The sequence below is a fragment of the Parasteatoda tepidariorum genome, chromosome 8 (genome assembly GCF_043381705.1).
Source record: "Parasteatoda tepidariorum isolate YZ-2023 chromosome 8, CAS_Ptep_4.0, whole genome shotgun sequence".
Classification (NCBI taxonomy): domain Eukaryota; kingdom Metazoa; phylum Arthropoda; class Arachnida; order Araneae; family Theridiidae; genus Parasteatoda; species Parasteatoda tepidariorum.
Window position 1 is genome coordinate 63,274,821 of NC_092211.1, and position 17,286 is coordinate 63,292,106.

Sequence of the window (17,286 nt, forward strand, 5' to 3'; positions counted from 1 at the left end):
TTTTTGCTTTTCCTGATTTTGCACATTTCTTTATTTTCCTTTTAATGAAAAAGGGGAACTCCTTTTCATTAGTGATAAAAAAAAATTTAAATTAGATGGAATGTTCAATTTTGCATAAGAGCTTAGAACTACTGTATTAAACTAATTATTTACAGGTTTAAAAAATGAATTTCAAGCTTCTAAAAACATGAAAAAATCAATAACGATAATGAAAATTATTTCAGAAGAAACACCTGGCAGGAGTGTATAATAATAAGTCACATTGGAGATGCGGAAAACTTATAACCAGATTGTATGGATAATACAATAAAAATTTTATGTTAATAAATAATTATTTGCTATTTTTAATAATTTTGTTCATTACAAAACATGAATGATTAGTTTGAATGAGCGATTTAATGTTTGTTTAGAACATTTTTTTTTAAGTCCTAACACCGTGCAGCGATGTCAACCCCTCTGAGCAAGTGCTCACCTATATTTTGAAAAAAATTACTATTTGCGTATCGCACAGAACGCAATGCGAAACGTTGATGTCGATCCTCACTCGAAACCCAACTTTATTACAATATGCCCAACTACGATTGGTGTTTTCACTATTTAGCACACTAGTTCATTTTTTTTTTTTTTTTTCATAGTCACAGATAGTCAAAATTTATAGAAATTATCAAACACAAAGTACAGTTAGAAAATTTTAATTTTTAAATTTTTTTTTCTTCATTTAATTGAAATATGTTGGATAAAAAAAATCTGGTAGTTAGATTGTTTGAGCATTAAGAATAAAACAAACTTTAAATATATTTATATAAACGTTTGTAATTTAAATGGATTTGCTAAGTAATACACGAAATGCTCAAAAAACAGCAACCTTGCTTTCAATGCTCAAGTAATTTTTAAAAAAAGTCAGTTTCTCAGTTCTTTCAGTTTCTTTAATAGGAAATAGACAAGTGCGAGAATAAATTAGCAATGCCAGAATTATGATAGACTTAGAATGATGCAAGTTTACAACACAGTGGCAGCCTAACTTTAAAAAAATACAACTTTTCCAACTAGTTTAAAACCTAATTCTAGAGACTGATGAAAACTAAGTAAATTCTATAGGTGTAGTCAGCTGCCTACTTTTATGCAATACAGAGGAACACAAAGAAGTTATAGGTTAAAAGGTTGTCTTACTCTACAATGATTTTAGACAAGAGTTACATATATAATTAAAAGGTTCAAGGCCTAACTGTTTCTAGCAACTATAAAAACTTAATTTAAAAACCTATTCAAAATGTGCAAAAATGAGAATCTGAACTTAAATTTACATATTGGATCATACATATTCATGAGGCTAGAATTGGTGATTAAATTCCAGTTACAATGTATTATTCTCAACGGCAATATCCAACTTCTTTCATCAACTAGCTTATTTTCTTGTTTTATTTCAACTTTATATATTTTCTCTGATTTTGATTCCCATGCCTTATGCTATGATAGTTTTTAACAAATATCCATAGTTATTTATTTAAATAGGATTTTGAAAGCGTCCCTTAATTGCTTTTGTCAATTCAGACAGTCATCCCCTACCCCCAATCATTTTAAAATACAAAAATTTATACTAAATGAGAATTGTAACCTTGGCATTAATATCTAGCAAAATCAAGAGTTTCCGACTCCTTCTCGGCGAAGTATTTTACAATTTTTAACGAGCACTACCCTCTATAAATTCATGTTGAAAAGTGCTTTGATACTCTTCTTAATGACACCTGACCATCAATTTTGTATTTTCTTAATTTGCACAATACCATTCAACAGCATATGGAGAGCCTTTTTATTTTCTTTTATATTATCTGCCTTATCTTCAACTTAATTTTAGCTGAAGTAGAAGCAGTCGATAGTGAAAAAAATCGGAGCTTGGATGATAAATACTTCTTTCTCATAAACTAAATTTCCAGCTGGATCTTTTCTTCATAAATTTTTACTTTTTATACCTATATCTTTTACTTAAACAATCATAGTATACATCTTATTTAAGGTGTTTTATAAAAGTCATTGAGTCAAGAAAAAAGATAAATTTTTTTTTAACTTGATTTAATTAACATAATCGATACAATGTAAAATCTCAAAGATCTCAATATTTATTTGATCAAGGAACAATAACATCAATGGTAAATGTAAAAATCCACCTATCCAGACATACGTGTTTTCTCAATATAATAAAAAATCACAGCTAGGAAGTATTCATATATAACATTAAGCTACTATTATACAAAAAAAATAATAACCACTCAGCATGAAAAGCGTGGTAAATCAAAAACACACTCAGCACCTTAACATCACCCAATCTTAAAACATGCATTAGAAGTTGTTCAAAATCTTTCCAGAGAGCTCATTTGGTGGTTCTTTAGCAAGGAGGAAACACATTTTGATCGTCCACTATAAATTCAACAAAAACATAATCTGGAAAGACGTTGAAATTCGTGAGAAACAAATCATGCTGGTGGTGTTCAATATACAACCACGATTTTCTTTTAAAAGAATCTCAATGTTTCGTAAATATTTCTTGAAATTCGTCCATACATAATTGTAGCATCTTTGGGGATATTTTTTGATCAAAAAATCACTAACTCTAAAATCACTTTTGCAACTGACTAGAATAATGTAACTTTGGAACTATAGATATTACACTTACTTGCCCAAAAGTAACGCAAGTGACAAATTTTTGGTAAAATTAAGAACAAATACAAATATAGGTACAATTTAAGCTCTTACAAATAAGTACAAACCAGTGTTCTTACATGACAAAGTATAATTTTTTAAACAGAAAGAAAATGGGATATTGCAGAGTAATACAAACTAAAACAAATTTGTAAAAACATAAAAACGTTTAGACTATAAGCAGAGAAAGCTTTTAAACTAAAAGGGCAACTATTTAAATTAGGTGATGAAAAGCAAAATTCTTTAGAAAAACACTTTACAGAAATAGTAAGGCACTAAAAAATTGCAAATTATGCTATAAACTTAACTTTAAAAAAAAAAAAAACAGTTCAATTTGTTCTTTACATTCAAACTGAAAATAAAAAAATTTTTAAGAAAGAAATTCTTTAAAAAAAATTAAAATTGACCAAAACTCTTATTTTGGCTGATGTTTATCATAAAGCAGGGGTGACCAAACTGTGATCCCATATGAGAATAAACACAATGTTTCTCTTCAGTTTTTATGGACTTAATTTTCTTCTTCCAGATTATGGCTTAAACCTCGTCAAAGAAAAGACTCGGCAACCCCTCAAAAGTTGTGTTATTAATAAAGATTACATCATTAACAATGCTTTACCCTAACTTTACTAATTGAGGATACTAGATAAATATGTAGTTTAAAAAGTATATATTTGTACTAAAGTTACAGATAAAAATTATATATAAACATGCATCTGTAAGGAAAACAGAGCTGGGGATGAAAAAGGTAGGCCACCCCTGCCATAAAATATCTACTATTAATTTTAAAAAATCTAAATATTATATTATACACATTGCTTTTTGTATTAATGTGCATGAAATCAAAAAAAAACTTGCCATTTATTCTTTTGAAAATTGGTAAATTAAGTTCTTTCAATTTTTCAGATAAATATGGTTTATAATATGAGTGAGATTTGACAAAAATATATGTAAATTGCTTTAAAACATGTTATATCATTAAAACAAAAACAAAAAAAATTATACACATGATATACCACTAAAAAAGTCCTGCATGACATACCATTAAAAAAAAGTAGCACAAAAGATATACCCTAAGTATATATGCTAACACAACAGAACACATGACATGTCATAAAAGAATACTATAAGTGACCAAACCACCTTATAGGTTGACAATGTCAATTGTATAGTAAGAGAATTGGACCCAGTAAGGGATATCTAGATAAAACTTCTGACAAAGAATATAACAATCCAATTAAACTATGCAAATATGCATAAAAACAAATTTAAGTGGGTTGAACTAATTGTCAAATTAATAAAAGTATGATAGATGGAAAATAAATGCAGAATCATATAAAATTAATGTGACTGAGCAATTCTCAAAACTCTGGTTTATGGGGAATGTGATCTTTTCTCTGCATATGAAAAACATCATGCATTCCTACCAAATCCTCGAATTTATTCAAACCCGAAATTAAATCAAGTGGCCACAAATGAATTTATACAGTAGGATCCGTATGTAATGTGGAGTTTGGAAAACAGAAAAATGCACATAAAATCTGGTTGCTAAGTAAATCTCAGTTTAGATGTTAGTACAAAAAAAAATTTTTTGAAAAAAACACTTCTGTGAATTTCACTTAATTTTTATTGTAAAGTTTGTTTAGCTTTTCAAAATTATGCTTTATTTCATTTTCATTTTAAAAACTTATAGCAAAAGAAATTTTATTGTATGTTTTTTACATAGCTTCGAGAAATTAACACTTCAGAGCACATCGCTATCTCAAGTAAAGTTTAATTCGTTGAAATTATGAATTAGTAGTATTATAGTAAATGAGTATAGGAATCAGTAATCGATAGTATACTGTGAACTTATTTAATTTTTTATTATTCCCGATATATTCACTGCTTCCAAAATAATTTGTTTAATATGGGAAAAAGTGAAAAAATTGATTGCTCAAAGATTCTATGAGAAACAGTCTGTAAGAATCAATTTTCCTCGTTAAATCCTCAATCTCGTTTAGTGCTGAATCGTCATAAGTGAATCCTACTGTATTATAACTTCAAAAATATCTGCATCACTAGTTTTGTTTGGAATGAAACGGATCTTGTTTCGTTTCTCTCTTTCTCTCTCTTTTAACCCAACCGCTCACAACAACATGCTCAAAACGAGAAGCCTGTATATTTCACTTCATGTGAACATTCTTCTCTCTCATAACTAATCAAACAACAGTCATGACCAGTAAAAATCATGAAATCCTGCTCCAAACAAATGTAGGAAAATGAAGACCAAATTTAAGCCTACGGGACAAAGGTTTTGAACAAAGATTCCAAGATAAGTAACATTTAATTAAAAGGGGTGTATGTCTGGATAGGGGCAAAATTAGGCCTCAACTGGGCGCTTTGGCAAAGAGGGCGTAAGTGAGATCGTAGTTCTTGAAGTGGGAGAACTGCAACTCCTTGCGGCAGAAACCACGGAAATCCATTCGGTGATAAAGACCTGGAGCAATGGCAGCAACAGACAACTGGAAAAAAATTTTACATTTATAACTACATGTGGTACTTCAAAAAAAGTGTGAATAGAAATATTAAATAAAATGGAAATGTTAACAGGTTATCTTAAAGAAAAGTACTACTTAAAAAAAAAAATACTAAATTTTTTGTAGTTCTTTCTTAAAAGCAATAAAAAGAAATAAAATAAACATTAACAAGCTATTTTCAACATTAGACTAGGTGAAAAAATCACCAGTAAAAACAAATATTAGACACGAAGAACCACGCTAACTCTTTTAGAAAAGAAATCAAAATTTTATAACTTTAAAAATAAAACTGTATGATCTTGATTATTTAAAATAATTAGGATGGGATCTATGTCAGATAATCTAAATTTTCAGATTATAGAAGTTACTTTGCTTCATAATTTTTATCAATGAACTTTGAAAATAGATAATTTCATTTTTTATAAATTAATGGTATATATAAAGTATTTAAATTTAACATTAATAAGACAATTGATTGTCTTTTTGACAAACACGTATGAAGACACTTTATAATATTCAAATTCATCTGCGCTAATTACAATTTTAAAGAAAATGTTAAAAATCCAACATGTATAAGCGACTTTCAAAACTAGCAAAATAATGGTTGTCAAAAAGAACTACAAGAACTGCTGTAATTCTTTAAAGAAAAAAATCAAAAAGTGTAACTTGAAAATAAACTACAAAAAGCATATTATAACATTATGCTTAAATCTAGATAGTTAACAAATTGGTTTAACCCTTTGCTTACAGCGCTGGCATGGTGAAGCCTGTTATTTCGGTCCACTTGTCAGACCAGCCATAAGCAAAAAGTTAAAGATGTACTAAAATAAACCACTGAAATTATACAATAGACAAAAAAAAAATCAAAAATACTAGTTAAAACTACAATGCATTTATTTCCTTTACATTAACCCATTTAATTTTTAGTTTTGCAATTTTGAACTTTTTAGTATAATTTTTTTTTTATAAAAAGATAATACTAATGCAGTATTTAAAATTATTGATGGTTCAAAACCACTATATCCCTCATTGGACCACTATAAAATAATCACTGGTCTGACCATGACTGCCATTGATTAATATTTGAACAACAGCAAATTCATTTGATAGGAAATAGTATGCTAAAGATTAAAAAGTAATGGGATAATTAGATTCTGCAACATATTTTAGTTCATTCTTTTCTTCTTGAGGTCTATGTTTATCACAGCATTATTTAATTTTAAAATATAAAATGCAAATTAAAGAATGGGAGCATGTTCTTCAAAAAAAAGAAAAATTAAGGCATGATACATTGAATAAAGAAAAAGATATCCAATATGAGAAAAATAAGTTAACTTGTGTATTTCAGAATCAGTGGCTGACAAATTACGAGTGGCTTAAATTTGAAGCGGAAAATAACATTTGTGGCACAATATGCATTATTATTTAATATTGATGTTTATTTTTCTGAATTTTATTTGTATAAGTTGCAATTTCGAGCATTTACATTTTTATATAAGGGCAATTCCATATGTGACGGAATGACAGTTTGACTTGCAAAATAACAATTAATTGAAGTTTCTATGTATCTAATTTCAAATAAAAAAAAAAAATTCTCATGCATATCATTATTATTGGCATAATGCACTTCATAAACTAAAAAAGCAGGATTTTCTATCTTTTTTACTTTTAATTTTACGAACTTTTTATTTGCGTGACGGAATGACATTTTGGCAACCAAGCTTTTGGCATGCCGCTTAGAACTGGTAGTTTCTGCGAATTTTGCAGCTATTATTTTTCTGAACTATTTTATACTTTTAGTATAATGTGTAAGCAATGTAAAATGTGAATTTGGAAAATTAACCTCAGGTTGGCTAGCAGTTATTAACATCTATTTGCTGTGACGGAATGACCGTGACGGAATGACAAAAAGTTTAGTAGAAGAAAGCCTTCATTTAAAAAATGTTTTATTAATATGTAAATGATAAACAGAATGTAACAGATAAACAGGATTAATATTTATGTAAGAATTAGTAAAAATTTCAACAGTTTGAAAATTAGGTTGTCTCTGAAGAGGTTTTATATCTAACTTGCCAATGTCACATCTTATCTTCGTTCTCAGGAAATTTATGCATTATTAAGACATGTGACGGAATGACGTAAAAGAAGTTACTTTTATTTTATATACTAAACTTAAAATGTTTACATTTAGTTCTATATGCATATTTTTATCAAAATATTGCAAAAGAAAGATACATTTCTTTCATTTTGAAAGTATTTTTCAAGAAAACAATTTGAGCACAAATGTGAACAATTCACTTGTCAACCATGCGATTACTTTAGAATGCTGTCAGATTCAAAAAATTTAAAATTATCAAAAATGAAACGGCAATATGTAGACTTTGGCTATTTTTGAATATATTTTTAAAATTAAAATAAGCAATTCATAAAAAAAAATTTCACTTAAATTTGACACTTCCGTGTTATTGCCCTAAAACCAATTTAGTATTTTATTCAATTGTTAAATCAATTTTATTTTAATTTATCAAATTTAATTCAAATCAAACTAATAAATGTGATATTAAGAAGCACAAAAATCATTTTAAGTGAAATACTAATATACTGAATATTAGATTTTATGTGGATCAGTGATATTTTTAGACCAATACATAATGATGCTTATTGAAAAGAAGGACGAGTTACATTTTTCTATAATTTCTAATGATGTTAATGCATTTAATTTTTTCACAAAATATTAAAATCTGCCACAAAAATAAAGAGCATTTAATATTTTTTATCAAAAATATTTTCACTTCAGTAAAGATTAAATCAGCAAAAAGTAAAAATAATTAATGTAAAAAAAAGAAATATTAAGGCAATTCTTGAAAAATGGAATTCATCTATTGGAATTTAAATATATATATATATTTAGAGTAATACCAAATATAAAACTATAATTAAACACTAAAAACAAATCTTACGCCTTTAACACTAAAAACAATTGTAGACTCCAAATTGAGCTCAGGGCACAATCTATTTACTTTCTTACACAATAAACCAGTTTTCCCACATGTTATTCAAACTGTGGAAATGTGTTGGGCAAGGAACTTATTTTACAAATCCGAACAAGTAACAAAACAATTAAAAGGTTAAACGTATTACTATTATGAGTAAATTTCACAAAAAGGTAGCAATATACAAAATATTAAAGTACAAAGCCTAAATTTTATAAAACTTTTAATAATAAAGAAATACAAATACATACTTTGTTTGCAAACAGAGTCATTATGAACTTTCCAGGGCAGAATGTTTTCAATAAACGAGCAATTAAATCAGAATAGGACTCCTGCAGAAAAATTTTCAAACATTATAATTTTATGTAAATTATAAAATAGATAACATATCAATATAAAATTTATCAATTTAAAATCATCCTTTAGATATAATACTATAAGCAGTTTTTGTAAAAATTCTACAATTTTGTAAGTTTCCTTATGCTAATTTATCAATTTTACAATTAATATAATTAAACATATAAGTTTTATAATATTGATTTAGGAATTTTAGATTAATCAAACTATCACAAAAGGAAGAAAAAAATCTCTCGTTATAAAGAGGCCTCTTGTTGTATAATTTTATTGAGAACAAAATTTGGTGGTTGAGAGCAGCCACACAACTACGAAGACTTAAATAATAAAACAGTGTCTTAAGTTAATTCATGCACACAAAATTATAGAAGAGACAATTTCTACATTCACATATAACTGATTTTTATATTAAAAGTGCTTTTGTTATTAATAATTTATTCAGAAACTGAAAAGTATAATACTTTCACAAACATGCAATTAATATAATTTTCCATATTAAGAATTGTATATACAATAGAAAATATTATACCATTAGAATTCATTATGCAGCAGTAGTCTGCAAATTATACAAATTTCGCATCAAAAATTTACTTATATTTTTAAAACCTCAAACATCTTATATTAAACATCTACAAAAAACATAGATACAAAAATTTCTTTCACTTTAATTTAAGTTGATTAACTTTAGCTGTATTAAATTATTTTATATCTGATATTTATTAATTTTGAGAGCCATGAAAGGAATAATAATTAAAATAGTTTTAATTATTCCTTAGCTAATTAAAAGCCATAAAAAGTAAGTGGCTAATTTTAATAATTATATCAAAATGTTTTGGATTTTTTTTACAAAAAAAACATTAAATACTTATTTTACATTCTCAGGTAATTTAACAGTTTGATCTAAATAAAATAGCTCTCCTTGTCTAAAATATAAAGCTTTTGGATAAAATTATTTTTAAAACAATATTGAAATAACAATTTAAAATGCACAAACAAAACCTATGACGCATTGCTCGTCCTTATTGTATTGAATACTGAATCTAAAAAGAGTCTGAATTTTGATCTCATACTGTCCTCAAGGGATAAGTTAATTATTAAAAACTACACATTACCTGTCAACATTTAAAAATGAATAAAAATCAAAACATCTTTAGTGATTAAATACTTGTGCTTTTTTCTTAAACATCATACTTCCAATTGAAAAAATATTTCTTTAATTAATTAGAATAATAAAAATTTTCACAAAAATAGGAAAATATGTAACTTTCACATTAGTTCAGGAGCTAGAGCATCAATTAAGAAATACCCCTCAAAAATATAAAGTAAAAACCTATGTAATTATCAAACATGCAAATCCAAATTCACCTAACATTATGAGAAACACACTTTTATTGAAGTATAATTATTTTATTTTATAAAAAATTAATGGCAACTATTTTCGAAATGAGAAAAAACTTGATCATATATTTTTAGGGGAAAAAAAGAAGCGACTACATCTTACCTGAGGGTAATTAGTTTCAAAGCTCACATATGAATATTTTGGTTCTGGAGTAATATGTATAGTGACATAATAGCCCTGAAAATAAAAACACATTAATGTCAAAAAACCTAAATCAAATACTATATTATAATTTATCTGAACTAATGAAATAACTAATGAAAATGCTGACAAGTATAAAGATTTATTCTAGTTTAGAAAATATAAAATTAAAATAAGATGTTCAACACTTGATTGTCATCTTAATTGAACACTTTTGTTACAATTATAAAAATAATTATGAAAGAACTGTAATAAATTAGAATTATTTATTATACTTTATATTTTAGTATGGTTATATAAATGCAAGTCCCTGGTTCGATCCTGGGGCCGGGCAAGGTTGACTCAGCCTTTCATCCCTTCAGTGGTTCGATAAATGAGTACCAAGCCTGCTTGGGAACTAAACACTGGGGGTTCGGCTGACCACCTGACCGGAACATCTGCTCTTGCACACCAGAGCCCAAGGTCAAGAAAACTGAGATGGGCACAGTAGGCCTTGGCCCTCTATGGGCTGTCGAGCCACTGAGTTTAGTTTTATATAAATGCAAGATTATAATTAACTGTAATTTGAATGCAAAACTTCTTAAATATTTAAAATACATAAAAAAAAGAAACTTCTACATTATTAACTTGTTTATTCAATGTTAGTAAATTTGTACTTAGAGAAAAAATAGGGAAGAATATGTTTAAAAATATTAACTTCATAGCTTATTAAAAAAAATACAAAACATAAAAAAAAATTACACCACTTCTTCTATCATTTATTTTCACAAAATGATTATACTATTAAAAAAAGATTTAAATTGCACTTTACATAATTGAATCAATTCAACAATTTTCATGTCTAAAATTTTACATTTAAATGCAGAGACAAATTTAGAGATAGACTTCTGTAAATTAGGGTAATAATGTGTATACAAAAAATAAGCATGGTTATTAGCAATTAATTACAAACATCAATTAAAACTTTTTTTTATAAAATTTAATATAACATTGAAAATCAAAATATATATTACAATGTAATTATAATTACCCCTTTGAATAATCCATTCATTGAATATCCACATGGCTCAAACAGATAATCATCAATCATGATTCCTGGAAAAAGCTTATCAATGCCAGACTTCATAGTTGCTTCTTTGGCATTAGAACAAACTTCTCTGGTGAAAATCTTCATAATTTTGGGATCCAATTCTTGCATCATCACGTATTTAGTTAAGAAAAACTCAAATCATAAAAGATTGAATAAATATTTTTTATACAATACCTATTTCTCTGACTTAATATAAAAAAAATAGTAAGCTTAAGTTTAAATGAACCATAACAAGAACAAAAAAGTTTTTTAAAAGATCGTCATAATAGATCATAAAAAAAAAGAGGTTTTAATGCTGAATAAAGCAATATTTTGCAAACAAAAAATTTTTAAAGTTAAAAACAATCAAGGAATTTTTGTAAAAAATTTGACTTAAAAGGTAAATTAAAAATCAATGGTTAGCACTTATGTGATTAATAACAAAAAAAAACGTTTAAAAAATTGAAACAATTGACAAAGGTTTGAAAAATAGCTTTTTATTCAAAATTTTCTGATTATACACAAAAAGCAAAATTTTATAAGATGCTATTTTTTTGTATCAAAATTCCATTTATTAATTACATACATAAATTTAGCATTATGTTGATTGGATTGTAAACACATTTTGAAACTATAGCAAAACAATCTAACCATAGAAGGTACGATTTTTAATTTTATTTTATTGTATTGTTAATTTTTAACATATTTTATGCATTTAACACTTGATAAGTTATAATATTAAAAAAAAATATACATTACAACATTACTTGAAAGCGAAGCAGACTCAACACTTTTCTCCATAATGGTTCAATTAAAAAAAAAAGTTAATAAATCCCAGTTCTGTTTAAATTAACTTATTTCTAAAAATTACATTTTATATAGAAATTCAGACAGTAAAAAAAAATTAAATCTTTAAATTGATCACATAAAAATAAACAATGAATCAGAAAACTACATAAAATCATTTTGATTTATATTTTAAAAATGGAACTCATTTTTAAAGTGAAGGTTTCAAAGTTGCTATACCTTTAAAAATATTCTACAAACATTTTGTAAGAATTTTCTATTTTCAAAAACATTTCAAAATTTGAAAGAAAAAAAATTGTGTTTAAAATTGCGCAAGATATAGGCATTTAAAGTAGTTCTTTTATACTATGTATATGTGTAAAAATTTTTTAAAAAAAAATTTTTTCATAATTTTGCAGTGTATTATATTTAGTAACTAATAAAAACAGTCCAATTTGAATATCTTGAAAATTTAATAATTTTCCAAGCAGTGTTAGTACATTTCAAAAAAAAACTTTTAAAAAACACTTTCTCAATTTTCAAGATATTCAAATCAGACTTTTTCATAAACTATCAAATACGACTTACTTACGTGCATGTGCTATATGAAATAACTACTTTAAATGCTCATATCCTGCAAAATTTTAATTAGTTTATCAATTAATTTTCTAAAACTTAGATTATTGAAGCGATAAAAATATAATTTGAAAAAAAAATTAACTTTTTTGCAAAAGGGCTAGGTAATAGTAATTCAAATCTTCACATTTAATTTTCATTCTTCTCATTGTGCAAAAGAGATAACAGGAGACAAAAAGCACAGAAGGAAAAATATTTTCATATAAAGTTATAGAAAGGATATTTCTAATGTTTGATCCGGAACTTGAACGCCTATAAAATCTTCAAGTGGATTGAGAGTATATAAGTACCTAAAAAAAGATATATAATAATTAATAGAAATATAAGATGTACATAAAAGGTACAATTATTATAAGTTATATATATATATAGCTTTAAAACTAATCATTCAAATCATTCAAGATTATTCGAATCTGAAGAAAAACTTACTCATCGGAAAGTTCAACTTACCATTAGTTTCTTTTTCTTTTTTTTTTTTTGCTTTTTAGAGTACAATTGAGATACTACAGTTAAAACTAGATTATTGACTAAATAAAGAATTTGTAAACTACTGAAATGCATTTTTAAAATTAACTGAATGTAACGTTACAAAAGAAGACAAAATAGAACAAAAGAATAAAAAATATAATACAACTTCATGAAGTTCCAAAGAACTAAGCAAAAGACTTTTGAAAAAATGCACCAAAGAAGAATCATTTACGATTTGTCAAATTGACCATCTTGAAAGTTGGCCCTTATTATAAAGAACCGAATTCATCCTACACAATAAAAGGGAACAACTACCTCATAAATTGAGCCCTTGTATCTTGATTACTGATATAAGTCAAATTTGTTTAGGAGTATTAATGATCATTATTCTAAAAATAATTCTAACCCTTCATAAATATATAAGAATAAAAACTTTATCATCAAGACATCTTCCATATCACATGATAAGCACACTGCTCAAGATCTTAAAAAAAAGAAGAAAAAAACGGGCTTTTTTTAAAAAAGAACTAACCCAGGTTGCCTTTTTTGGGTTTTATTAAGCTTTTTGGGTTTAAGATATTACCTAGTTAAACACTTTTAGATTTAATTTTTAATTCAAAAGTTAACAATTTTAAAAAGAAAACTTATATACGAAAATAATAATTAACTTGGAAATTAAAATTTTTAAAAAATTTAATTTTAATGTAGTACCATCTTTTTAGCTGCAATTAATAAAAGATTCTTAAATTCTTACCTTTAGTAAAAATAAAATCATAATATTGGGATCAGAGAAATATGCTGTTTTCTGTTTTATTTATATATTTTAAAACATTCATAAGGTATGACTTCATCTTTTAGTAATAAAGTAACTTCAGAACTACTCTTTATTAAACAATATTCTTAGTAGTTTTAGAAATTACTCTTTAAACTATTAGTTTTGATTTGAAAATTCCAGAATCAACATATTTAAGATAAATATTAAATCCCTTAAAATTTCTGTTAATTCATCTATTTCTCTTTTATCTCATTCTTTATTAATCTATTTTGATTACATTTATAAAAAACTGGGGAGATAAAACCATTTTAGCCCAGATTTATATGGTTCTTTTTAGGTTTTTTTTTTTTTTAAAAAAAGCACCCAGTTTTAAAGTTTGTGGGTAGGTCAAAAACTCTGATACTGCTTGATCAAATTCGGTTCAGATCTCAATACAGGCTATATCAAAGTGTGAGTTGATCAATACACAAGTGAGGATTGTACTCACAGTGCTGCAGAGAGTCATAGTTGTGGAATGTTACATTAAAACATATTTATGGAAAGAGTTATCAGTTTGCTCATGAATTTAATGGTGTCAAACTGCCAGCATAGAATGCCATACAACAATTTGTCACAAAATGGTGCCAAATAGGATCTGTTTAAAACAAGGCAAAAAACATTCCAAAAACTTTGTAGGGAAACAAAAAAAACATAACATTTTTTCAAAAAAAATCAGGACATTTTTTAGTACAGTAAACATATATCAGAATTCTCCCTAGGAATAAAAATGGGCAAAGCACTTCCTCAGAGAAAAGGGCACATTGAACCTCATTCAACACCTTAAAAATTTACCAAATTGTGTAATATTATCTAACAGCTGAATTTGAACCACACAAATTTTTAAATTACCCTCTTATAATGTTTTATGTATATATTTCAAAAAGTAATTCTCACACATTATCAAAAAAAAAGAAAAATTTGTAGTTTATAAAAAATAATTATAGGTATGCTAAAATACAATCTCTGAGCATAATATTCTTCAAAAAAAAAAGTAAACCAAGAAAATTATAAACAACTTAAAAGCTTTTTTTCTATGCTTTAAACTGAAAATTATTAAAAAGGACATTCAAAAGTGCCTTTAAAAAAAAAGTATTTAAAAAATAATTCCCTTTTGAAAAACGAGAAACTTTTAAAAAGAAAGATTTAAGAAAAAAAATTTAATTTTAAGATACAAATTGAACCAGTTGAGAATAATCCTAATAAAGAAAATATTTATAACAGCAATCAGAATTAAACCTATAAACACAGACAATTTTACCAGTGTGTAATTATTTAAACAGTGAGTTATTCATTTTTTTTTTTTAATGGAATAAGAGTAAAAAGCAGTGTTTCTAAGAGGTCATGACTTATGTTTATGAAAAGGACAAACAGGGGACATTTATAGGGATCAAAGGGCAGATAGGGAAGGCCGCCCTTCTAAAAACATTTAGGGAGAACACTGCATATACCAGAGTACTTTTTAAAAAAGAGGGCAACATTTTATTTTCTTTAAGAAAAAGTATAGTTTGCTCTACTTAAATGTAATGAACGTAAATCTTGTTGTAAAAGAATAATAAAATTTACTACTTTTAATTTCAAATTACTTTGCTTAGAACAGTACATTTTAAAAGCAAGCTGTAAATTTTATCAATACTGAACACCTCACAATTACTTTTAATCTATGTCTGGAAAAATTTTCAACTACTGTTGCATTACAAATGGGGTTTTTGATAAGTAAAATTTCAAAGTCAGGTTAAAAAGATTAAACAACATTTTTCTTTATTTAGATTGGTAATGTGATACATATAAGAAAATATGAGTAATGATAGGAGAAAAAACAATGTTTCATCCATTTCGCTACTACAGCATTATACCATAAGAGGGTCAATTACATATTTTACTGTACTATTTGGTAAGTAACATTCAATTTGTTAAAGAAACAATAATTTAACTTTTCAATATTACAACACAATATTACTCTCAAACTCACCAACAATCTCTGTTAAGTCTTCCCAAACAGTAGGCAGAACCTATAAATAAAGATAGTCATTACAACTAATATATGAAAACTATACATAAAAAAGGTTATTCAAAATTAGTAGAGAACTTTAAATTTTAAAAGATGCACTTAAATATATATTTAAAGGGCTGCATACAATGATAACCAAATGAGGAAAAGTATATTTAACTGAATTCTTGCTATAATTTTATTCTGACAAAATGCACTTTTATGGTTTAAGAAACAAAAGCATAAAACAGTGATATTGAAATAATTCCAACTACAAACAAAACAAATCTTGACAAAACTCAACCTTACATCTCAATCAACTAAGATCTGAGCATGAAATTCAAATTTCAATTTAAATTAGTATTAATTTAAACTATTATTGAACTAAATTATTATTTTTTATGCACCATACAGGCATTAAAGATGTTATCATACTTTAAGATTTAAAGAAAAAAATCCATCTCTATTATAATTTCAATTGTATTTTAGTGTTAGATATAATAGTACTAGAACTGTACAGTTCTATAATGGTTTCAACTAGCTTGCAATATTTTACTCAATATAATAGTATGAAATACATTTCACCAAAGTCTATATCTTTTTACAAAAGAATACATTAAAAAAGGAATTGAAAATAAAATTTTTAAAAGTCTCCCCAAACGGAAATGTTTAAATAATTTAAACTCAACTGTAAAATACAGCTTATGAATATTTTCTTTAACAAAAATGAAAGCTTAATATAAAAAATAGACAAATTTCAGCAGTGTATCACAACTTTAAAAAATTTAAAACTTAGAAAAATTTAAAAACAAACTTACCATCAAACAATTCATCAAGAACCTCAGTCTAAAAAAGTAATAAATTATTAGAATTAAAGACATTTTAAAATAATTTGCACAGACACATAAGATTAAGGAAGAATTAAAATAACATAACTTCCAATATTTCAAAATAAAAAAAACTATGGAAATTTATATACACAGAAATAGATATTTTAGGATTAAATATTAACACTTGTACAACGAGGGAGAAAAAACACCTTAAGTAATAGGTTGAATGAAAAGTAATTTTTTCCCAACCAAGTACAGTAGAACTCCAATTTTCGAATCAATTGGGACCGGACCCCATTCGGATAATCAAAAATTCGGATAGTTGGATTTTTTTTTTAAAAAATTCTTATTTTAAATAACTACTGTTTGTATAGTGGAAATGAGGGGGGAAAATGTTTTTAGGGATTTCTTCTAAGGATTTCAAGGATTCTTAAGGATTTCAACAATTCTTCTGTGGGATGAGTTGGTGCATTATCAACAATCAAAAGCACAGGACTTCCAACAGATTTTTGGCTTTTTTTCACTTCAGGAATGAAAATTTCATCGTACCACTCTGTAAACAGTGCTGCAGTCATCCAAGCTTTGTATTGGTTTTT

The 17,286-nt window shown here is 26.2% G+C and overlaps 1 protein-coding gene across 2 annotated transcripts in view; it reads right to left on the reverse strand.

The window, feature by feature from the left end:
* Nucleotides 1-2,094: 2,094 nt before the first annotated feature.
* The window catches only part of LOC107448901 (S-adenosylmethionine decarboxylase), a 28,447-nt gene continuing 13,255 nt past the window's right edge, over nt 2,095-17,286 (reverse strand). For both annotated transcript variants that reach the window (XM_016064259.3, XM_071184108.1), the window contains 7 exons: nt 16,679-16,706; nt 15,843-15,882; nt 12,815-12,881; nt 11,131-11,304; nt 10,062-10,136; nt 8,458-8,538; nt 2,095-5,198 (listed from right to left, as the gene is read on the reverse strand). In XM_016064259.3, coding sequence (XP_015919745.1) covers nt 5,064-5,198; nt 8,458-8,538; nt 10,062-10,136; nt 11,131-11,304; nt 12,815-12,881; nt 15,843-15,882; nt 16,679-16,706 — 600 coding nt within the window. In that variant the 3' untranslated portion in view covers nt 2,095-5,063. The remainder of the gene's footprint in view (nt 5,199-8,457; nt 8,539-10,061; nt 10,137-11,130; nt 11,305-12,814; nt 12,882-15,842; nt 15,883-16,678; nt 16,707-17,286) is intronic.